Source organism: Camponotus floridanus, unplaced genomic scaffold (genome assembly GCF_003227725.1).
Source record: "Camponotus floridanus strain SB8 unplaced genomic scaffold, Cflo_v7.5 scaffold7, whole genome shotgun sequence".
Lineage (NCBI taxonomy): Eukaryota > Metazoa > Arthropoda > Insecta > Hymenoptera > Formicidae > Camponotus > Camponotus floridanus.
Window position 1 is genome coordinate 3,068,066 of NW_020229838.1, and position 24,262 is coordinate 3,092,327.

General features: G+C 35.9%; 3 protein-coding genes across 9 annotated transcripts in view; 2 read left to right on the forward strand and 1 right to left on the reverse strand.

Annotated features, from left to right (window-relative positions):
* Positions 1 to 7,055, forward strand: part of LOC105248427 (heterogeneous nuclear ribonucleoprotein K) — a 91,158-nt gene extending 84,103 nt beyond the window's left edge. For all 7 annotated transcript variants that reach the window (XM_011253200.3, XM_011253197.3, XM_011253203.3 and 4 more), the window contains 5 exons: positions 2,063 to 2,191; positions 2,486 to 2,924; positions 3,182 to 3,336; positions 3,504 to 3,673; positions 5,213 to 7,055. In XM_011253200.3, coding sequence (XP_011251502.1) covers positions 2,063 to 2,191; positions 2,486 to 2,924; positions 3,182 to 3,336; positions 3,504 to 3,673; positions 5,213 to 5,240 — 921 coding nt within the window. In that variant the 3' untranslated portion in view covers positions 5,241 to 7,055. The remainder of the gene's footprint in view (positions 1 to 2,062; positions 2,192 to 2,485; positions 2,925 to 3,181; positions 3,337 to 3,503; positions 3,674 to 5,212) is intronic.
* A 2,120-nt stretch (positions 7,056 to 9,175) lies between these two features.
* On the forward strand, positions 9,176 to 12,626 carry LOC105248442 (pickpocket protein 28). Its single transcript, XM_025413690.1, has 11 exons — positions 9,176 to 9,280; positions 9,353 to 9,540; positions 9,683 to 9,833; positions 9,960 to 10,105; positions 10,178 to 10,268; positions 10,445 to 10,708; positions 10,774 to 10,879; positions 11,033 to 11,133; positions 11,229 to 11,314; positions 12,004 to 12,110; positions 12,216 to 12,626. The coding sequence occupies exons 1-11, from the start codon at positions 9,176 to 9,178 to the stop codon at positions 12,539 to 12,541; spliced, it is 1,671 nt and encodes a 556-aa protein (XP_025269475.1). The 3' UTR covers positions 12,542 to 12,626.
* A 109-nt stretch (positions 12,627 to 12,735) lies between these two features.
* Positions 12,736 to 15,722, reverse strand: LOC112639509. The gene is given in 8 exon segments (XM_025413691.1): positions 12,736 to 12,748; positions 13,132 to 13,280; positions 14,090 to 14,219; positions 14,662 to 14,705; positions 14,708 to 14,825; positions 14,977 to 15,121; positions 15,124 to 15,172; positions 15,480 to 15,722. Coding segments are annotated over 8 exon segments (891 nt in total).
* Positions 15,723 to 24,262: the final 8,540 nt, after the last annotated feature.

Here is a 24,262-nt window from a genome sequence, read left to right on the forward strand (position 1 = left end):
ATTAATTATCAAAGTCGCGCTGCCAGCTCCTCCCTCTGATAAGTCTTACTTTGGCATTACTGTGTATAAATAAGACGCTTACTGCTCGTAAACGCGCGAAAGATATATTTCCGACTAGTTAATGAAAACTTAATGTCACGATACACATATATTCGCAAATGGAAATGAAGAAGGAAATGAAACGCAAGCGTGACATTATTCAAAGAACAAATGTAATGTAATGTGTATGTACATATATATATATATATATATATATATATATATATATATATATATATATATATATGTCGCGAAAATACAATTCAATCAATTTTATCAATCCAAATTGAATGATCCTGTCGCGCGTATAAGAATCTCTGTTTATTTCCATTTCTATCACGCGAGCGAGATTAATCCATCTGATTCGAACGCCCACGTATCGTTTGAATTAATTAATTTGATTAAAATCATATTTATAACTCTTGCCGGAAGCGCAAAGTGTAACGTATAAACTGGTGCGTAATGTCGTGTCATCGATTTTTTTTTTCGAATCTCGATAGAGGCAGAAAAAACTCTACATATGTTATACAATTTTTTTTTATTTCTCTTAATTTAAATAAATTCCATTGAGCAATTACAGACACGAGGAATATTTCTTCTTGTTTGCCATTTATTCGTCAGCGATCAGATATCGCCGACCTTAATTTTCACTGAAACGAAGCGAGATGCGAGTGCTGTCTTGTCTTCGCTTTCTCGAAAAAAAAAAAAAAAATGCATGCAATTTTTTTCCTCGTGAAACTGAGAGGATTAAACTGCCAGAGTATAAATTGCATTTGTTTTCTTCCTTTCTTCCTCTACTTTCATATTCCCTTCTCTCGAGTCTATCATTTTGGGATTAACGCCGCATCCAGACCCCTGTTGCCGAACGTCTGCATCGGAAACGTTTGAATGGACCTGTACCAGATTGGTAGAGGATTCAGATAGGAGAGAGAGAGAGAAAGAGAAAGGGAATTGCTTTGATCTGCGTAATTAAACGGCGCGATTTCTCCGCACAATACCAATGGTTGCCGGACACACACTTTGTGTACATACACGTGGACTAGATCGTTATCTGTTTTGGATATTTCGCGTTTGAGCGCACAGCTGTCGATATTATCGGCAATTTTTCGCTTTTGCGTTATTCGCATCAAAGCCATCACCGGATGTCCATCCTGTATATACGTACGTCATTGTCTGTCGGTTTTCATCGTCCTGTACTCGTATAAATGTAATACCTTCGCGTAACAGCAGCGCAACATTTCACAACGCGTCTATTATTTGAAAGTTTTTTACGGACGTCGATTATCAGTATTTTTTTTTCTACGCTTTACGACGTGGACGACAAGTCGAAACTAGCCGAAGAAAGATTTGAGGAACCACCCCGACTCGCTGCACTTAGTCGTCTCGACGTAGCGTGATCGCGATCTGAGGTAAAGCGGTCTCGGGTAGACTGTTAAGCGACTATCAGCACGCGATCTGACCATTGTCGTCTCGAGGTATTACTTGGAAAGTCTCCGCGGCAAAAAGAACGGGGTGCAGATTAGCGTAGCGAGTACGAAAACATTTGAGCAGGTCGTTAACCAAGGGTGGGTGAGAGTTGGAGAGTGGGATAGACTCGAAAAAGTAGACAGACTCGCGTTATCGCACTCGCACGTTTGTACTGACGTGTAATTAAAAAGAGCGCACCAACTCGTTAAACTTATTAACTTTACGAAGCTGAACAAGAATTTGTAAGATCGTCAATCAATAGCGAAAGAATCGGCGAAAGAAGATATAAAATCAAGTGTAATCTAGAGAATCATATGTAAAAGAATTCTTTGATATCCTCCGCATCCAGACCCCAGAATAAGCACAAACTTTCTCGTAGAATCGTTATCTACTCGAATTCTTTCAACTTCTCGACCGTGATGCAAGTTCCCGGTATCAATTCCCTCTTTTCGATGCAAATCGATACGCGAAAAAGTTGTTCGGAATCTATCCCGATCCTCTTGAGTGGCTGTCGTACAACGTCGTCTAACGCGCCCGAATATCTTTTATGTTCCAGAAAACCGGAGCCAGGATCAAGATCTATTCCAACACCTGCCCCCGCAGCACGGATCGCCTCATCAGCATCTGCGGGAAACCCACGACGTGCATCGAATGCATACGCGAATTGATCGCCACCATTAAGACCGTAAGTATCTCGCTCGAGAGATCATGACTTTCCTATAAATCGAACTGTTACATCCACCATGTACGAGAGAATGCAATCCTCTTTGTTTGGCGCGGATGATTTGTTTCGTACCTCCTTCTACCACCCATACAAAGTGTATGTCTCGATATTCCATTTATACACGTTATTCTACTCTCATAAATGTATGAAAAAAAAAGGTTCCTTCAAGCTTTTTACGAAAAATATTCGCTCTACTCGCACATCCGTAGTCTATTACCCAGAGAAGAGAAATAACACCGTGCTTTTATTTTCCAGTCACCGTTGAAGGGTGTCAACAACCCTTACGATCCGCACAACTTTGACGATTTCTACGCCGACGATTACGGTGGCTATGGCAACGCCGATGGTAATCAGGGCAAGGTCGGTGGATTCGGCGGACCTGGTGGTCGCGGCGCTGGTGACGGCAGCGCCGGAGGCGCCGGAGGTGGCGGGATGCCACCTCGACGCGACAATCGCGGCAGCGGTCCTGGTGACATGAACCGCGGCTTCCCACCGCCATCTAGAGGTGGTCCACGCGGCGGAGGGATGTCCGGAGGCCCGCCGGATCGTGGATACGGCGGTAACTCGCGCGTAGGTGGAGGCGGAGGGATGTCTGGTGGCCCACCGGATCGCGGATACGGCGGTAATTCGCGCGTAGGTGGCAGCGGCGGAAACCGAGGCGGGCCGCCGTCCTACGGCGGCGGAAATTACAATGGTGAGGGGGAATTTTTTTTATCGATAATGCGTAAAAGTGCGATGATCAAAGGAACATCTTGATTCTTAACGTTTTCATCGAGGGAGAAATGTTTTTAATCGCGATAGAAAATATTAAAATACCGTTGGAGATTAAGATTCTGATGAGATACGGATAACAAACATTCCGTTAAATTGTCGTATGTCGTCGAAATGTATATTCGGGGATTCGCGTAACATTCGTGAAACACGAGTCCATTAATGTTTCTTTTGTCGCAGGTGATGGATGGGGAATACAAGGAGGCGCGCCTAATGGCCTAGGTGGCGGTGGTAACTTGGGAATGGGTGGCCCACCTATGGGTGGAAACAATCAAGGCAACCAGGGCAACATGAGCGGAAACAAGACCAGTACACAAGTCACCATTCCCAAAGACGTAAGTTGATTAAGTTAATATTTATCATATTTATTTCTATATTCTTGAGGAAGAAATATAATGTTTAACCATGATCGCGGTATCTCGGATTGAATTGTACCTGCTCTTAGATTATATCTTAAAGTGCGAGAAAAGCCTGATTTACGAAATTTTATTCTTGTTTGCAGTTGGCTGGAGCTATAATTGGCAAAGGCGGTGCGCGAATCAGAAAAATCAGGTCCGACAGTGGTGCTGGAATAACTATAGACGAGCCACTGCCCGGGAGTAACGATCGTATCATCACTATTACCGGGATTCCCAGTCAGATACAAATGGCCCAGTACCTGCTGCAGCAGAGGTAATTATTACGGCATACATTCTTATTATATACTTAATGCATAGCTTTTCATTTCATATTAACATTAAACGCTATCCTTATATCACATTGGCAAAACTTGGAATCAAACACACATTTACTGTCAAATAGCCGCTAAATAAAGATAGGAGATTACATTACGAGGCATCGATATTTATAGCGCAACACATTTAACGTGTATATCGTCCTTTTAGTTACGCGATAAAAATTGTGCGTTATAAAAGTTTATAATACATAATATTGTAATATATATATTGTATGCGCCGCTATTTTGTTATTATGATTTTGCGAAACTTCGAAAAAAATCTTTGATAATGATATAGAATATTTATATTTTGTTAAAATAAAATCGAAGAAAAAGGGAAAAAATTCACATATATCTATCATAAATTTGAATTTTTCAAAAAGTATGAATAATTTTAATAATTTTAATAATTGATGAAACACATGTTGTAAGATAAAGTTAATTTATATGTAATGCATAATTAACTTGTGAGTGATACGCATCTTGGCATACAAACTCTTCGATTTTATATGGCCTGTCCTATCATCGGAATATTCTTCTCTATCGTTCTCGCACGATTCTTCGTATTTCGTCCGCTTATAACCGGCATCGTCGCCATCGCGTCATCTCATCTCACCTCTAGGAATTAAAACAATCCGACTAACCAAACACACGGAGGCGAATGTAACAAACTCGCAATGGTGGAGGAGGAATCGAGACGGAAAGAAAGAGACGAACGAAGAAAGGAGAACGACACGCCAGAGAGTCTCTAGCCCAGCATGAGGGAAAATGGAGCACCGTTGTATGGAAGACTAGTGATTTTGTTGTTCTACTTTCGATGTAACAAGGAATCACTAATCATCCTACAAAGGCGCTTACAAACGTCGCCTCCCCCGAGATCTGCTTTCGGAACTAACATCATCCCCGCTACGCCTCGTTTGCTCATCGACGCGCCGTAATTTCGCTCGACTAAAAGTAGCGCCCTTTATAACAAATGTGCTTATATAATAATCGAGTAGTGGCTATGAAGAAGTGATGTAACATTTTATTAATATCCGGATCATTTTGGTCTCCTGATAACATAATTCATTTCTACTCTTGACGTATACTAATATATGATTGAAGCTTCGAGCGTTATTATCACTGCGTCATTATTCTTTATATATTTATAAGATCGAGCTGATACAGCTCAGATATCATTAAATTAAAGCTTTTCATATCACAGTTCGTTTAATCTCAACTTGCGCAACGTGAGATGCTTGCATTCTTATCTTTTTGCATTTTTATTTAATCTCCTTTGAAAAATCTCTAGAAAATGGCTTTCCTAGCGAGAAAATTCGAGTTAATATATCAAAAATTTTAATTAATATATTAAAAATAAGAAAAATATGTATAATATATACGCTACGTGTTATGTATCATTTCAATTCCTCTCATTTTTCTTCCTATTGTATCAAATTCTGATTTTCTCATCGGCTTTTGATTAAACGAAAATTTTGTTACTTTTTCTGTTTCAGCGTGCACGAGAATGCAGATCATTACTAAGCCATAGGTGCATTCGGGGGAGGGGGAGCCAAAGATGCGTTTTTGTAATTTTTTTTTAGAAATATTTCTTGGGTAAACATGTAAACGCTGAGGAAGTGGAAACTGAAACAAGTACACACATGCACCCACGGAAACAACTTCCGGCAGAGCGCTGTGCGCAGAAGGATGATCTGTAGAATTTATACATATACAAATACACCACACGTGAATCACCCTCTCCCAGAAAGAGAAACGCTTAATGGTCTATGCTAACGTGACCTTGATGTAGCGAGATATCATTCTCAAGGATGGTAATCGCCCATCGCCGCCTGCAAAGTAAATTGATCTACGAATCGAGTATCGCTAACATTTTCGATGTCGGCCTTTTTTTTAGTATAGAACTCTCTTATTGGTATCGTGTCCGAAGCACATACACACATACCCTGTCAATGTGACAGCGGGGGAGGGGTTTCAAACTGGCGAGCAATCGCATCGTGTTCCCCGATGTTAGCATTCCCGAGAAAACGTATTTATCGCTTGAAAGAGAAATCCAAAGAATGATCCCTTCTCTACCGTAATAGCGTAAGCTTTTACGTCGAGACATCGTGTATCTCCCTCTCTCTCTTTTTCTCTCTTTTTTTAAAATTAAATCTTGTTCCCTTTCATCGGACTTGACATTTTAATTTCGAAATATATAGTGTGTCGACGAAGAATCGAAACGCTAATCGCGAAACAGCCAATTTGAAACCGTTTACACGTGTAAGCGATTCCTGAACATCGAGACTTGACAACGCACATTTTTTTCTTCTCGCGTTTCTTTCCAGCTTTTTGATAAATTCTTTACAAATTTTAATCCTATTGAAGTGTAAGAGTACATGTAGTACATAGAGTGAATGCGAGGGCAACAGTGTCGAAAAAGCGAGAAGGTTGTACCGACGATGAATGAGAGAGAAAGAGAGAGAGAAAAAAAGATTTCATACTAGGCAAATATATTTGCAAGAGAAAAGAAGTAACAAAAAATATATCGCGAAAAGAAAACTGTACATAAAACCTACTAACATCCTTTCCCCTTCCTTAATTGCCGCATACACCGTTTCTCTGCTGTTGCATTATTATATATTATTGTAGTTACTATATATTGATTATTATTATCATCATACAATTTATTGATAAGAATATCTTTTACGTTATTATATCCCACCCTAAATCTGTACTAATCATACCTTTATCTATAGAGAACGCTTAAGCTGCGTTCTTAGAGTTATAATAAGTAAGAGTAATTAGATTTAATGAAGAGGCACGTAAGTAAATATAAGGGGGCACCATCGGCGAAGAAGGAAAAAACCAAGCGGTTTAGGGAACGATGAAACCGATACTAAATCTGCAACGAAGTCTGTTGTGTATTAATAATATAAAAATAATGTTATCATGTCTGATTTATTTTTTGACAGTTAGGTCTCAAATGAAGCGTGTTTTTCACTTTGTTTCTCATTCGCCTCTAGTTATTTTTCTATTATATATTGTACAGAGATCACTTCTCTTATGACACGAGAGAAACATGAGATGTAGATTATCGAAACGTGACCGCGACGCTGTTGCCGTTAATTATATTACAACTAAAATCCTGTAGCACGATCATCCTCGTCAATATGTGTAAAATTTTGGATTCGAAACTTCACACAAAGATACGACTGTAGTTTCTCAAAAGTGACATACGCCGGATTCATAACATGATCTGTAAATATATACTTGTACCGTAGAGATAGAGCACTATCTTGTGAAACGTAACTGCTCGAACGATTGTATTTTTTAAACAACAAATAGCAGCCGTATAGATAATTTTTTCCAAGTACAATTAAATAATTGTACCGAAAATTATCTAGCGCAGCCGTTCGAGCGATCGTGATTGATGAACCGCCCCGGAGAATAACGAATTTAATTCTCAAAGTAACGTTGAAGAGTTATGAATTGTCATGACGCATACCGGACTATACAACCCTTGACTTTGATAAAAGAAGCTGTGGTCAATGTAACATTACGATCGCCGTTTCCAATTTTTCCGCTACCGATGGTCGACCTCGCGTTAATTCGTAATCACCTTTTCCTCTCTCTCCTCGAATCCCTGAATACATTTAGTCTGATCAGATAGTCCAGATAGTCACTGTCCCTTTTCTTCCTTCGCCTTTTCCTTTCCTTCTTACGGGGTACCTACAAAAGGGCATTTTTAAGCATCTTTTCGAGAGAGATGAGTTTCGACCGCTAGACACGTGATTCGTTCACATGCAGGTTTAAATCTATGCTTGCGATGAATTTTACATAGATTTAAAAATGTCCCATATTTTTCACAGCGATAGATTTCGATCTACTGTTCACAGAAGAAATTGCTGCGACTTTTTGCAATGAGATTCTTTATTTTTTTATAATAGTTATTTTTTGAATTCGCACACTGCATCATTGTTCAAATTCGGATCTATACAGAAAGATTTGAAATTTGTTTCTCCTCTAATACGTTATGTTACATTATATATTTATTTTGTGTGCAGGGAGTTAGATCGATTAATATTATTTTAATATTATTCAACGTAAAAGAAAAACCGTCAAAATTATCGATCTGTGAACAGTTCACGGAATTGTCTCTATCCGCCAAAGTCAACATGGGAATCTTTTCAGTGAATTTTTAAAAAATTGAAATAGCGTGCGACCCCGCAAACGAGAGAAACTGAATCAAAATTATCCCGCGTGAAGCTTCGTCCGCGTGTATGCATTTTTTTTTAACACACTTGTTAAATGTAATCCGTTTCACACTATACGACGAGAAGCACGTAAGCACGCGTGTGTGTGTGCGAATGCGTAATGCAAAAGAGTGCGTGTATAGATGCCTGTCCGAATGCATGGAGGAAATATATATTAATGCCAGATATATATATATATATATATATTATATATATATATAAACCGATTATTACAGAGAGAAAGAGAATCGGGTTTTTGGAAAGTAAAGATAACGTGCGAGCACCATTATAAGTGGGAGAGAGAGAGAGCGAGAGAGAGAAAGTGAGCGCTATACACTCGTTCGTATCACGATGTGTGTGTACTGTATATGATATACAGTTTACAATTATTTGTAACGGATACTTTTTATTTGTCAAATAAAAGTTAGTACAAATGCGCTTTTGTTTTCTTTCAATCCGATCGAATCGAGTGCTATTTCCTAATTTGATATAATAATAGAAATGCGATGAAACTATTGTTTTTTTCATTGTAGTCATAAATAATTATGTACGTACAAAAAGTGCTTCGTCAGCCATATATTTAGAGCTAAGTGAATTTATCAAATACGTCTCGTATTTTTGCAAGAATACAAGAACAACTTCTTCCAATTACTTACCTGAAAATTAGCTGAAAGTAATGAATCTTAAATTATAGAATGCGATTGGTGAATGTATTGCCTTAGTATGACAAATATCCTATCTTTGCGAGTAATTGCAATTTGTTTGAGTGAATGTTCGATATATTATTAATCATCGCTATTGAAGTCTTAATACCATTCCATCGAATTTACTTAGGGATATTGGATAAGGAAAATTGAACGTAGCGATCGAAACGAAAATAAAGAATAATGAACGCTGAACAAAGAAATTACAAGCTCACATGTTCATTCTCCTGGACAACACATTCAGTCATTTAGCAAATCTCCTGACATATACTAGCTCTTTTCTTTCAATAATAGTATCGCTTTCTTCACAAGCGTTCAATTCTCACAAACATGAAGACGTACTGGAAGAAAAAATCTAAATTAAAGAATTTAAAACGTGGTGAGAAAAATATGAATAATATTTATAATATTTACAATTATTTGTTTTATTTCTTTTTTTCAAACGTCATCAAATAAATAGCGAATATCCGGCGATATTGCAGGACGTTGTAAGTGCTTAATGTACAATATAAAAAGATACATGAACCGATGGTTGAACATTTATTGCAAGAACACGGGTCTGCACGGTTTTCGTTATATAACGATGGACAGAGCGACGGTGATCGACAGTGCGTTTTGGTCTGTGGTAAGAAATGGAATTTATTCTTGTGATCTCTAAAAATGAGGAGCTTGAGAAAACTTGTTGTCCTCTCGGTAGGTTTGTATATCGTCCATCATATTCTGCGTTATACTCATGCTACGTTTATGGGATCATTATTCCAACAATCCCATAGTGACGTCCATCGATACGACGAGTCCGATATGGACAGTGGCCTTTCCGGCCATCACGATATGCAATAATAATAAGGTTTATGGTCCGCACGCCGACATTATCGCCAAAAGCTTGTAAGATATTGCAATCTTGTTTTTCTTTCTCTCTTTTTCTCAGTTCAATCAACTTTAGATGAACGGAGCTAAAGAGCAACATATCCCTAAAATTCATACAATATATCCTTAAATTGATATAATATATTACGCGATTCGATAGATATACGAATGGGTACAGCATAGAGGACAGCGACAAATTTTTCTTTTCCCTCGTAAAGCTGATACGGCCTGATAGGAATTTAGTGAACGATGTAACTGCGAGAAAGATTTTTAATAGTCTTAACATGACGGTCGAAATGCTCATGAAGCGGGTGGGTTTCTCGTATGAAAATGATTACTTCAATTAATTCACATTTATTTATAATGCACAATGATATAGAAATCTTTAAAAGTCAATAATAATAATAATAATAATAATATATTGCTCACACACACAGTTAATGCAGCCTTGCAGCACATTATTGGTAAGATGCATTTGGGTCGGACAGATTTACGATTGCAACAAGATCTTTAAACCAATCAAATCCAGGGAGGGTTTTTGCTGCGCCTTCAATTCCCATTACAATTTGAACGTCAAGCACAAGTAATTCTCGCGGATACGTCACACTTATTCGAGATAATCAACTGTCAGATAATTGTTCGTTCGAAATTTCAGCAAAATCGGTGAAAAAATGCACAATTCGCATTTTAATTTCATCAATGTCGACATTACCTCCACAGATCTACCGGGTGTGCAAAAAATTCTGGTAATTATTATATTAATTCGGGTGGTGTCCAGGAACATCCCAGCAAACAATCCCAAGTAACAATTATATAACGGCTAGTTAATAATTCCTCTCACTCGACAATTTAGATACAATATAACTGTTACTTGGTGTTTGTTAGGGTAGATATACAAAGGGAATATACTCTTGGTTTATAGAAAGCGCCGGGGAGCGGTCGCGATGTGGGACTTTCGGTTGCCTTAAACGTCGAGGGTAACACGTACAAGGCTAATTCGCGCCCTTTCATAGGGGCCTCTGTGATGATACACGACCCGATTGATTTTCCCGATATTGGTACACACACAGTGTCTGTGTTACCTGATCACGTTTTGGTGATAACTGTCTCCAGTACTTCCATCAAAAGCATGGAAAGTTTGCGATATCTTCCTATAGAAAAACGTCTGTGCTATTTCGACGAAGAGGTAAATAAATCCGACTTTGGTTCTCTACCACAAGAATATTTATGACACACCATATTTATGCATAGGTACCGGGTGAAACTCGTTACAGCTACCAATCATGTGTATCGGAATGCCTAGCAAAAAATATTCAGCGATTATGCGGTTGTTTGCCGTTTTATTATCCGGAGAAGCGTAAGTTTCTATGTATGCGAGATTATTTATAAATGTTTAAATATTATTAATAGATCGATTATATATACTAATGTATTTTTTAATATTTAATTTTTAATTGCGTCCAGATTCTTTGTGTGATAATTTAGAATATTATCTTTAATACGTTGACAGACGAAGGAGTAAGAACATGTTTTCTATCCGATCTTGATTGCCTTTTCAACATTCGAAGTATGAAAACAATTTTTGATCATATACATTGTATTTTATATATCGTAATTAAACAATATATAAGATCTATAGGAAAGTACTAATTAGTTTCTCAATTTAAGGGAAACCAGAGTACTGGAAGATGAAAACTTGTAGAAAGTGTCTACCCCAATGTACCGATATAATGTATCATATCAATCTAGAAGATGTTAAGATGGATGATGTGACTTACGATTCCGATATATCGTAAGTCTACTCGTTTTTCTCATGACGAGAATTTCTTTTTTTTCTGTCTCGTAATAAATATTATTCGTATTATTAATTTACTATTATAAATTACTATTAGATAGATAGATAGATCTTTAGTGATTTCTCTTAGAATTATAGTTCGTATTCATTTTAATATATATACATATATTTCTCCTCCTTCCTTCTGTCCTGCTTCTCTCCACTTTCTTCCACTCTTTCTTATCTTCCTTTTATCAATCTCTTCCCTTATCTAACCATTCCTCCCCGTTCTTTCCTTTATCTCCAAACTCTATACCACCTCTTCTTTCTAACTCCTTTCTTTTCACCTCCCTCCTTAAATCTCTCCTCTCACTTCAGCTACTTCTTCTATGGGTATTTTACTCCCTTCTTCTGCCTCTGCTTCCTCCTTCTCTCTCTTTTCCCTTCTTACTATGGCCTCCGCAACTTTTTCTCTTCCTACTGCCTCTTCCTTTTCCATTTCCTCTACTCTCATCAATCTCCTTATTCCTTTCCCTCATTATTTCCAGATCTTCTTCGCTCTTCTTCAGATACAGATTCTCTTCCCTGCTCTCCGACTCCTCTTCTCTTCCCCTTTTCATAAATTACTATTAAATTACTATTAATTACTATTAAATTACTATTAAATTACTATTATAAATAAAAATAAATTTATTTGTATATTATAGACGTGGCTTGAATACAAGCCATCTATCCTTCTTGAATGTATTTTTCGGTGATCTGACGTACGTCGAGTATCGTAAGGAGAATATAATCAGTTGGGATTCGCTTCTCGGTGAGTGTGAATCTCCGTAACATGAAAGAAGCGATCTTTGAATTTAATATTCATATAATTTAATTTATTCACATTTAATAAAACCACACGCACGATTTATTTCAGCATCCTTCGGCGGGATCTTTGGTCTCTGTCTCGGCGGTTCCGTGATGAGCGTGATAGAATTGGTTTATTTCTCGATCAAACAATTTTTTAACAAAGTTCTACGACAGCCTCGTAAAAGACAAGAGCGATCGCGTACAAGTTTGCCGCCGGCGTCGGAAATGTTTCTGTCGATTCCTGTGGCGAGGAGAGAAATTCAATTACAGAAACCACAAAGCCATAAGAAATCGAACGACAAGCGTGTCTTTGTTACGTGGTATCAACCGGCCTTTTATCAACGTGAAACGACAAACTATGACAACGAATATCACGATCGTGTTAAATTTTAAGAACCTTTTCTGATATATTCTGATCAAATCAATTATCGCGGCTAAAACAGCTGATCGATTTTTCTCAGATTAAGGAATACGCGTGTTTGTGTGAATAGAATTATAATTCTTATTATTATTAAAGTAAGCAATGTTTTGCGATTATTCATTATATTATTTATTAAAGTTTTAAATGTATCAAGATTTGTAGATGTTTAGAACATCACTCTGTGTGACATATATTACAATATTATAATAAAATATTATAATATTTCACACTTAGCATTAGCTCCCAGTTGTTGATTGAAATAAGCTCTCGGTCTTCTCACGTAGTGTCTGTTTATATTATGCTGTGGAAGTAGCATTTAAATACACAAAAGAAACAGAGATTCAGCAAGCAATAAAGTATAAAATCATCGAGCTCGTTAGCGCATTCCATAAAATCACCCATAGATGAAATCTGTGAAAATATAATAAATAGGACGTCATATTCGCGATCGATAAGAAAAAAATATTACCTCCGGTGCGTGGGAAACGACGCATGTATTTAATTGTTTTAATAAAGAAACAATATTTTTGTGCGATGAAAGTTATGATTGAAACTCGCTTACCTTTCCATGAAGATCTCTTGGACTTTGGTAGGATTGCCGTCGTAAAAGAGGGTTGCGGCATTTCGACTCGATGCCAAATGAATTGGCAACTCGCCTACGAGGAACACGAAGACAATGCCGACGAACATAATCATTAATTTCGCTTGATCCTAACAAATCCCAATAAGGAAAGTAATAACGAAACTCATTTCTTTCACAATAACAAATTTTTAATATTATTTTATTTCAATAAAATTATTTTGCAAAACAATCTGCATTTAAAATGTGCTCATCGTTAAAAATGCGATAGAATAAAATTCAGGCGATTTTCATTGATATCAATATTTTTCGTGCGAATAATGCTCTAATATAAATTTATGGTTAAGTAATTTAAAGTCTAAATAATATATTTTTTTTAGATAATCAAGAATCTTCAGATAATTAAGGACGAATATTTTTTCTGTGTTTTTTAACATAAAAATCGCATGAATTCGTTCTTGGAAAAATGCAAATTGTTCATTATCTAGGAAAATAGCTCGTGTACGATACTATAAATTATAATAAAAGCATTATCTGCGCCAAACGACGAGAAAGTTTTAATAATTGTTCTCGTGAAAACACGATTTTACGATGTTGTACGGTTTTTGTACAAACTTTTCCAATTACGCGCGACAATAATGACTCGCGCGAGATTCTGTTTCCGGATACCGCTTGGTCTTCCAATGAGTTTCATGCAAATCGCATCCTGAGATGCTTTAAACCGGAGGAATACCGCTCGCTTAGATGCTCGAAAGTAGAATAGATTTTCAAGTAGTCTCGTAGAACGAATTGTGATTCCAATTTCTAAAGTTTAGAACCGGAATACGTCTGGACGAGAGTGCTTTCTCAGCATCGGAACTAATTATGAAATTACCTCGATCGTTTTAAGTATGGATAATAAATATTTTTACGGAATTTTGCCTGTGCAAAAATTATTTACGCACCGGCAGGCGATTCCTTCGCGTGTGTTTTTGCGTTTCAACAGCTGTTTCTACTTGAAGACTTTTTTCACAGAGTAGCACATGATGCCATTCGAATCGACCAAGAATATGGCCAGTATCACACCGGAATATTATAAATCGTAATTCTGAAGATTGAACCATCTGCAAAGGCCATCTGGATACAATTTTGCAAAATTGAAATTGAATTCGTGCAAAGAAATATCGTCTATTGAGAAATGCACACTGAGAAAAAAAATTGTAAACTTGATAAATATTTTCAACTAAATATTTTTTTAATTGAAATATTTAAATTAAGTTAAATAGATGTCATGTTAGATTTAATATGTCGTATTTAATTTAAATACTTAAATATTTCAATTAAGAAAATAATAATTAATAATAATTAGAAAATAATAATAATTAATAATAATTAGAAAATATTTAATCAAATTTACAAGTTTTTTGCTCACTGCAGAGGAAATTTTTTTCAAACAAATTCACATTTTTGAATATGAAAGTGTTTCGAGAAAGAAACTTTTTTCACGATTTATGGCACGGTTCTTCTTCTTACTGCGAATGAAAAATATTCGTTATCACATCGCCGCAATTGTTACGCAATTGTTATACATGAAGCAATATGGTATATTGATCAAAATAGCGAAGCACCTGGCGAACATCACCAACTTGCGTGCAACTTGTTGGCTGCAGAACTTTGGTGGTTTGCATCTCCACAAGCTGCGTGAATCAAATTCTCGTTAAAGATTTTAATGCATATATTTAGTTAGATGTACATTTTACGCTTCTTTTCATCAATAAGACTCAAATAGATAGAAATAAATATTTATCTGCAAATTTACATATGAAAAAATAATTTTTATATTTTTACCTATAAACTATCATTAATCTATCTAAGTTTACGTCTAATGCAGCCCAGATTGTGATATTCGAGATAACGGAGTCGATCGGAAAGTGAACAAAAGCGTTGAAATCCAGCCATCCTTTGTAAAATCGAAAAATGCCTCGGGCTAGTGCGAAAAAAAGAGCCAGATACAGGTGTCTAAATCCGAAGATGCCAATAGTATAAAATGAAAAAATTAAAAATAAGAGAAAGAAAGAGAATTATATAGAATATTTAAAATATAATCATATGAGCAGCAAAATAATACAAGAAACATTATTCTTTTTCTTAAATTTCTCCCCTTTATTGAATTATGCAATTATCACAGAATAATTATAATTATTCTCTTGGAACGCATAATATTAACGATACGAGGCGCAAAGTGAAATTCCATGCAGGTTCAATATATACATGCTTTCACCGATTTGATATTCACCGACCTGCCAAATTCGTCGACGCTTTTAAGTACATTTTCGTCTTCAAATTTCGACCGTGAGAATCGGCGAGTTTCCGATTATCCCGAGTGCGGAGACTATGGGAATAATTACGATGTATCCGATAATGGCCCAGATGCTTGGTTCGACCATCATCAGTCCATGATACTGTATATACTTGTTAGGGTATCTCAGAGATTTTGATCTGGAATCAATGTCGTTAGCATGGAATTGCTGATCGCGCTCTACGTCATGCATAGGATTGTCTCCGTCTTCTTCCTTTTCCCTTAGCGTCTGCATAGTACGCTCATATTGTACATCTCGGTGATGTTGAAATATGTGGGTCTCATCGCACCATTTGTCTCGTTGGTGCACTCAGGACGAGAGGTCTTCTCGACCCATTTTCTTCGCTTGAGAAACTTTCGCAAAGGAAGAACTCTATTCCATTCTGGGATATCGGATGACGGAGTGTTCTGTTAAACTGATGGAAAGCATGGTATTAGGCTCGATTTTTAGCTCCTGCGAGTCATCAGCTGAATTGAAGCCTGATGAACATCGAAGTTAGAATTACGAAGACGATAACTGAATCGGAAACTTACAGAAACTTACCGATTAGGCGTGCCAATTCAAACAGCAAGACGATTCGCACGCAAAATGCTCTTCGGGTGTGTCGCTTCTGCTCTCCAGTAAGTGAATAGGAAATATTTTTTAATAATTTTCTTTAAATTTTAATAAGTATACATTATATGTAATCCATTTTTGGATTAGAATAATGTATACTTTTAAAACGAATAAGTAGTAATTACAATTTATTAACTTATCGATTTACATGAATAAATCGCAGTCTTTCTAAATACCAGACTTTAAATGGATTCCGATAAGCGAGATATTCGCATCGCAAATGCAATATTCGTCTCAAAATATTATTGATGTTTGTAAAGCGGAAAATGTGAATAAAAGGTCACGTACTTCTAAAAGCTCTCGCATGCGTGCAAAAGCTTTTAAATATTTCAACAAATTATACCTATCACATTCAATTTTTTCTATTTCATCTTTATTTGTAAATTAAACTATAGTATATTTGTTCTATTAACGCGCATACTTCAAATATAATTCAGCATTTTTAGCTCGGCCTCAGAATCAAACGTTGGATTGTTCGAATCTGTCTATCTATCTCTTCTACCCTGAAAATTGGTTTAAACATGAATACTTCTTTGATATCACGATCTCGTTTAATACACGTCTGAGAAAACAGCAATAATTCTTACAAACTACGGTCATCTTTGAAAATTATTGGTTTTTTCTAATTCACGTGACATGCATAAAATTAATTTATTTACCGAATGATTGAAATAATTAATATTGATAATTTTTCAAATTGAAAATATTGCGCCGCGCTTGGAAAATAAATCGATTCTCGTTTCAGTCAAAAATTGAATTTTGACGCGTAGCGAAAGATGCTCAAGAATACTGCGAGCGACACGTCATAGATGTATTGAATATCAACGAAATTCTGTAAAAACTTTGTCATATTTGGAGAGGGATTTGCTCACCGATAATCCTGCGATAATGGATACGCAAATAGTGCGTACGTGGAATGGTACACATCGTCGCAAACGTTTGCCGCGATCGATTGAGCATTCGCTGATAAGGACTTGTTGGTCGAAGCCTCGAGCGAAAAATCTCGGATATGTCTGTTGGAATTTACGACATCTCGAAAGCCGATCGAGGATCAACGGCTATATTTTTGTTCGGGGATGCACGCATCATCACGTCTTGTTGTTACACGTGACAACCTTTGGGATTATTTAATAGTTTACGTACACGCGCTGCATCGCAAAAAGCCTCCTTACGCGGCTACAACGGTCAGCTTTGATGTATCCATGGAAACAACCGCGATAACCATTATCGATCGTATATCGGCCACGACCACTTTCAGTCACCCTCGCGACATTAAATTAATGATATCGAAAATTTAGGACATAACATACTCTTTGCAACGCCTCGTCGTGCAAAACGGTGTGTCGTACAAACGGTATGTTGCGGGATTCTCATTTTCCGATCACAGAGTCGAAAATCTATCGCTGATTTTGTGTGCCTCCGCCTTTCCGATAATTAGATGTTTAAATATTATTAATTCCCCAAAACAGCAAAATCTAATACATTGTCAAATAAATTGAAGCTTCCCGAACATAACAAGTTTATAACGTTCAATACCTTGACGAGATTTCAATAATTTATGTATATACATACGTATTAAATATGTAACATTATTATTTATTTAGTTTATTTATATTTATATTTATTAAATTTAATATTATTATTTATTTAATTTATCTATATTTCAAATGAAATCAACAGATATTATAATTAATGTATAAATTAATGTATAAATTTTATTGAGAAATTTATTATTTTTAATTAAAGTATGTGTGATGCATATTAGCTTATAATATTTTTTATAATATAATTATTATATATATTTATTATATATTTTATATCTATTATTATATATTTTAAAATCTTATTATTTTACAAAAAATAAGTTTAATTACGGTCTCATGCAGACTAATCATGAATCTTTTCATTTTACACAAATAATATCATTTCACGAATCCATTTTTTTCGAAAATTTTCCTTTTATCGCAAATTCATATATTTTTTTCTTATGCTAAACATTACAAAGCGTGCGCGTCATTTAGTTTTTTTTTATTATGTAATAACAATTTTATTTAATATTTATATATATTTAAATATATATATATATATATATATATATATTTAAGTATAAATAAAATAATTTATCATATTCAATATTAAATATATAATATTATAAACGCCACCACCACCGTCAATCGAACACGCGGAAAAATGGCAACGATAGATTCGCTTAATGCGACTTAAAACAACATTTCAGGCTTTTTTATTATGATTGACGATGATATGTACATTTTATAAAATCACCCTGTGATTGAATAATATAAATAAATTAAATTAAAATATAAATTATTCTTTATATCATTAGATTTTGTATCGAAATAGTATATTTGGAGCAATATTGTTTCATGAAACGACATTTGATCTTGAATGCGGAAATAAATTTTTCCCTCAGAGAGAAAAAAAATATTTCTGAAAAAAAGATAGTTATGATTGCCTAAATGTTTCAAAAGTGGAAATTTTATGGATGTACAGAAATTTGAAAAGTCTGATAAACGTACATGATTTACGAATACCAGCAACGAGAAATCCTAATTCTCGATAAGCGGATTGCATCCTTGGAGTTTTTATCCGCCGAAATTTTTTGGAATTTATGACATATCGCACTGGAAAATAGTAGCATTTTTTCTAGTACCTAGAAAAAAACAACAGATCCGGAAAAAATGACTGTAATTTTAGCATGTAAAGTTGTGCGACACACGTAACGAATCGCAATAATCATCTTCGATGAAACAGCACGTGCCTTTACTTATTAATGCATTTAATTAGAAGTTCATGCTTAGTTTTGTGCGGTTCGGGGGGTTTACACGGCAACGGGGGTCGTTTCTCCTGTTTTCCCCACGTGGCATCGTACGATGTTTAACTCCTCTACATCATGGACGCGCGGACGCACACAGGAATTCCACTTTCGTGACGGTTCGCAATTTCAATGACCACTCGAGTCTGCGTTCGCATCGTCGATCACACTTAATGACGTTTGGAATTTATTGCAAAGCACCGCAGATGAAGTCCATTTGAAATTCATACGATTCTATTCATATGAATTATATGAACAGAATAGAACGATATATTTCAAAACAAAAAAAAAAACGAAGGTAATTGAACGTGCTTTTGTGTTTCCACTGGAGAACACGTTGCACTTTAAAATCGATTTGTTAATGTAATTATCCTTGATTTAACGTATAAAATTATGGAAGCAAGTTACGCAAATGCAGACTTTAATTTCGTGTGTGCGCGGCTATATTTATTTGCAGATCTTTGCGTCATCCGACAGTATGCGACAACGATTTATCCCCGGATTGTGCGTAAGAAAGCGCGCGCCAGCGGAGATAACAATTTAGAATCCTATTCAAATCCCTTTGCCACTTTAAAAGTAAAATTTATCGAGCAACGCCAACAGGGATCCAGGAAAGAACGTGCCTGCCGAGTAAATTTTTATTGTGAGCTCACAAATAACGTGGGTGTAACAGCGGCATTCAGCTTTACTGTGTTTCATCTCCTCTATATCTCTTCTTTCATCTTTTTTTTCTATATTACCCCTATTTTATGTGTGGGCGTCTGTTCGACTTTCGTCCCGTCATCCACGATGAAATCTAAAAAAATTTGTGAGTGAAATACTTTTCGCGTAACGAGAGACGTGTCTATTTTTTATCGTCGAAACATTCTTTGTAGTCTTCTATCTCCCCCCTAATCGGTTGAAACTCAACAGTCCGTGACCACGCAAAGCTATTTCGTGATATAATTATAAAATTATCCCAATAACGCTTGTCGTCAAAAAATCCTTTATTCCTAACTCTATTATTTATGGAAGATGTAGCCGATGTATTTCAATATCATAAAATTCGATATATATAAAGTATTTCAAAATCCTATTATCATAAAAGAGCATCCCGAATATCCTTTTAATAACAGATCCCTTAGCCACTTTGAAGTCAATTTTGTGCGATAAAATCGAGAAATAATTTATTTATTACAATTAAACAAATTATTTATTACAATTTTTTATTACAATTTTGCATTATATGTATACATATATTGTAACTAAAATTAAGATTGAAATTAAAATAAATTTTAATTAACTAAAATTAATTAAAGATTTCATTCTTCAAAATTTATTTTGCTAAAAGCTTTATAATTCGAAAATTATTAATACGTACTTCGAGACAAACTAGTCAAGAATCTATCATTAAAACCCATATCCAGCAATATCGGAATACTCTGTGCGTACACATGTGCGAAGTCTGAATTAATTTTTATCTATTTTTTTATCTATTTTTTTATCTATTTTTTTCATGTCACCCAAATGCCCAAACATTTATAGTTATCCCCAATTCACCTCAATTCATCTTTAATTTCGTACCGTCATCAAATACGAGGTCAGTCATTTAATCGTTTTTTCATTTAATGTGTTCGTGTAGCCAATATGTATGGCCTTCTACTCTAGCGTCAATTTAATTGAATTTTCAAATCAATAGCAACAACCGCTCGGCGTATTATGATACGTCATCTCTCTGTTCTCTCGTCTATGGATAAAATTTCTGCACAGTTCATGCCGAAGTCTCGCTTACGTGGCTCTTAATTACTTCGAAACCTTGCCTTCTTCATACAAAGCTGTTGGAACGCGATTTATCTGCATCGCGGCGATGCATCGCATTTCGCCTCTCTCTCTCTCTCTCTCTCTCTCTCTCTCTCTCTCTCTCTCTCTCTCTCTCTCTTCTTCTCTCTCGTCACAACTTAGCAAAAAAAAGGAAAAAAAACTAGTAAGCGTAGCGGTAACGAAGAAAGGCTCGATGTATTGTCTTCACGGCCCAGAAAGTCTCCTCGCCTCGACGAACTCTCGAGAGGGTCACCGATCTGTGAATAGGGCCTCGCCACCCTCGCCTATTCCCGTCCCTCGCGTTACTTATCGCCAGTTCTTTATTTATCGCATCAGCTCTCTCATTCCTTGTGTCTGTCTCTCCCTTAAGGTTGCTGATACGAAGAAGTGATCAGTCAGGCTCAATCAAGAGTTCGATCGATCTGCCAATCATCGAGTCGAGTATACGACGCACTTGTCATCTGCTCGATCGTGCAGATGTATTATGTGTTTCCGGAATACGCTAACGTAATTGTGCGTAATCGTAAGTTTAGATAATTATTATGCATATATAAATATATATATATATATATATATATATATACATCGTAATAAGTTTGAGATTAATTAACGAAGCAGCAACAAGTAGAAAGAGAAAATCTACGATGATAGCGCGAAAAGTGGTTTGATTGAGAGAATCAAAGATTAACTTTTATATTTCTTTTCTAAAGATAGCTCTCAAAGCTTGGATTCTATAAAAAAATGGAAGAAAGAATTCACGGAATAATCGGTTCGAAAATAACTGAAACTTTATTGGACGTTGTATGTCGCCAACCCTCTTTCAGGTGCAATTAATTGAAAAGTGGATGAAAAGAAAGGATGGTCGGACTTTGTTGAGCGTTCCGAGGAAACTTCAAAGGTTTCGACGACGAAGTTGATGAACAAAGGCTTGTATTAAGAAGTCGCTCACAAACACATCCGTATCATAATCCAGGATATTATAACGTGACACCTCGGAAAAAACGATAAAAATAATTTTCCTGCACACCCTTGAAAATTCGTGGATGTCAATTTATGAAAACAAGAAACTGTCTTCTCTTTTTCTCCTTCTTTCTCTGTCTCTCTCTTTTATCCATTTAACGCTAACGTAAGACTTAATAATTCTTCCAGAAGTGTTGCGCAATCGGTAATATTACGTAAATAAAATTCCTACGGAATGCGTGAGGGAATAAAGTGTTCTACGACAATTTGAGACAGTTCTGAGCGAGCCTAGTTTAATCAGTTTAATCCAAGCATAATGTCCACGTGTTTCCTTATCATCGCCAAGCTTAAGGTAACGGCATGCCATGGATTAACTGCATCTGGATATTATCTATGTTCGCCGGAGGCTGTTGCTTATCGCGAAGCTGTTTTGTCACCGTTCGCTCGTAGTCCTCCATAAATGCCTCAATCGATCCCCCATAGAATAAGAAGCCTCCCGAAACTATAAGGTCAGATTAAGTGCTCAAATGTTTCTCCTTGATATTGATCGCCTTGATCTTTATTTTTTTTAATTCTAGGGTATTAAAATTGTGGGAAACCGTCTTTTCAGCGAATATTTTTCGTTAATTAACGATAATATTCGTACACGTGCAAAAAAATTCCCCTCATTTTAAAATATATAAAATGCTTCTCACTCTTTTATCACAATTTCCGACTGTGGAAAATTTTTCAACTTCTTTTTATAGAAAAATGTTTCGCGCCAAGTTTCGTTATTTAAGGCGAAATAATTATGATACTTTCTATTTGGAGACGTAATAGAATGATTGTCACGTAATAATTATTTTATTGAGTAATGATCATATTCCTTTACGGATTTATTTTGTGTCTCGTCGCTTCGATGATCGCGGTTTTGAATGTCAATTACTTTATCTAATGATGAGGACGTACACAGTTTAAACAGTGCAGTGTTTCGTAAGCTAATTAATTCCGTAACTCGACCTCTCTTAGAAAATTCAGGAAACTATCGACACCGTTATTGCCTGCATAATAGTTCGCTCGTAGCCATATTAATATCTAACTTGTCTGTTGCAGCTGTATGAAATATCTGTGAATTGTTACACATCATAGCATCCAACTTTCCCGACAGAACGAAGAATAGCTTTTTATCGTCATATCCACATATTAAGCAAACAATCGATCTGATGAATTCCCGAGATTATCGAAGGCCATATGGCGTGAAAATGCCTGCAAAACATCCAAATTGATTCTATTCAAATGTTAGATAAATCAAATGTTAGAGATCGACAAATTTTACTTTGATAGAAAACAAAAGAGACGTTAAAATGAAACATTTTCATTAAGAAGTAATATTGAATGAAATAATTTTGTATGAAATATATGTAATTTGGCGAGAGAAAGATTTCACAGACTCTGTTGCAATATTTTGTACAAATTTTCCTTTATAAAAATGTACCGGTTAATAACGCGAGGAAAGGAAAAATTTCGATCCGCAAGTTGGAACTTTGAGTCAACAGAGTTTCACGGAAAAATTCTTCTCTATTTCTTGGATTTATTTTGGAATTATTTATCAGTCCCTTAACGCGATGCACGTATTCATACACATCACTCGAATTAAGAAGAAACGAGATCTTGGCTGAGACCGGACGAGCTCCTTGTTACCAAGGACCTTCAATTACTTTTTCCCTCTCGAGTCCCTTCACGACGGAACTAAATGAGCTTTTTAATAAATGCAAAGCGTGTTGTAGATCTTTTACGAGATCTTTACGTTTCGCGAGAAGAAATACGAAGGATACTTTTTTATTACTTACAATCCCAGATTCAAGAATATTCTTAGCGGATTAAATGGATTATTCGGATAAAACTGAGCGGTAAATTCATGGGAAATTTAAAAAAAAAATCTCCCTCCGCGAACAGATATCCAATAAGTTGACGCGATCGGAAAGTTGAGGAAACGCGTTTCTAATCGGGTTAAGATATTCAATCTTCATTTCTTTTTCCATTTCTCCTTCGTTTTTTATCATCATCGCTTACATCACATCGGATCATCTGTTAAAAAGAGAATTGCTTCTACCTTTCTCCGTCTCTTGAATTTCTCCAACGCATTTACCCTCTAGGCTTTTATTCTTGGATTTTTCTATCAGCACACGTTCCGCAAACGAGTTTCAAGTAGATAAAATTACTCCCCATGTTCTTTCTCATTCACGTGACACAAATCCGAAGTAATTTCGCGTAACTCTAATCAGAAGAAAGATAATCTCCGGTAATCTCATTATCGCGTTCTCTTCAGTAATAACGTCCAACAAATTATCGTTCTGCGTATGTGTATCACGTTTCTCATTTACGGTTTAAATATCAAATTTTATACTTTTAAAATTAATATAAATTATTAATCCGCTTCCTTTCTGATACGAGAAGGGACACTTTTACAAATCGCAAACAAATGTTGAAACTTTTTCGTGGCAGTTTATTTCTGTTTCCATTTTTCTCTTTCCCTCTCTCCCTCCTTCTCTCTTTTTCTTTCCTCCGAAAGCTTCCTTTCATTTCG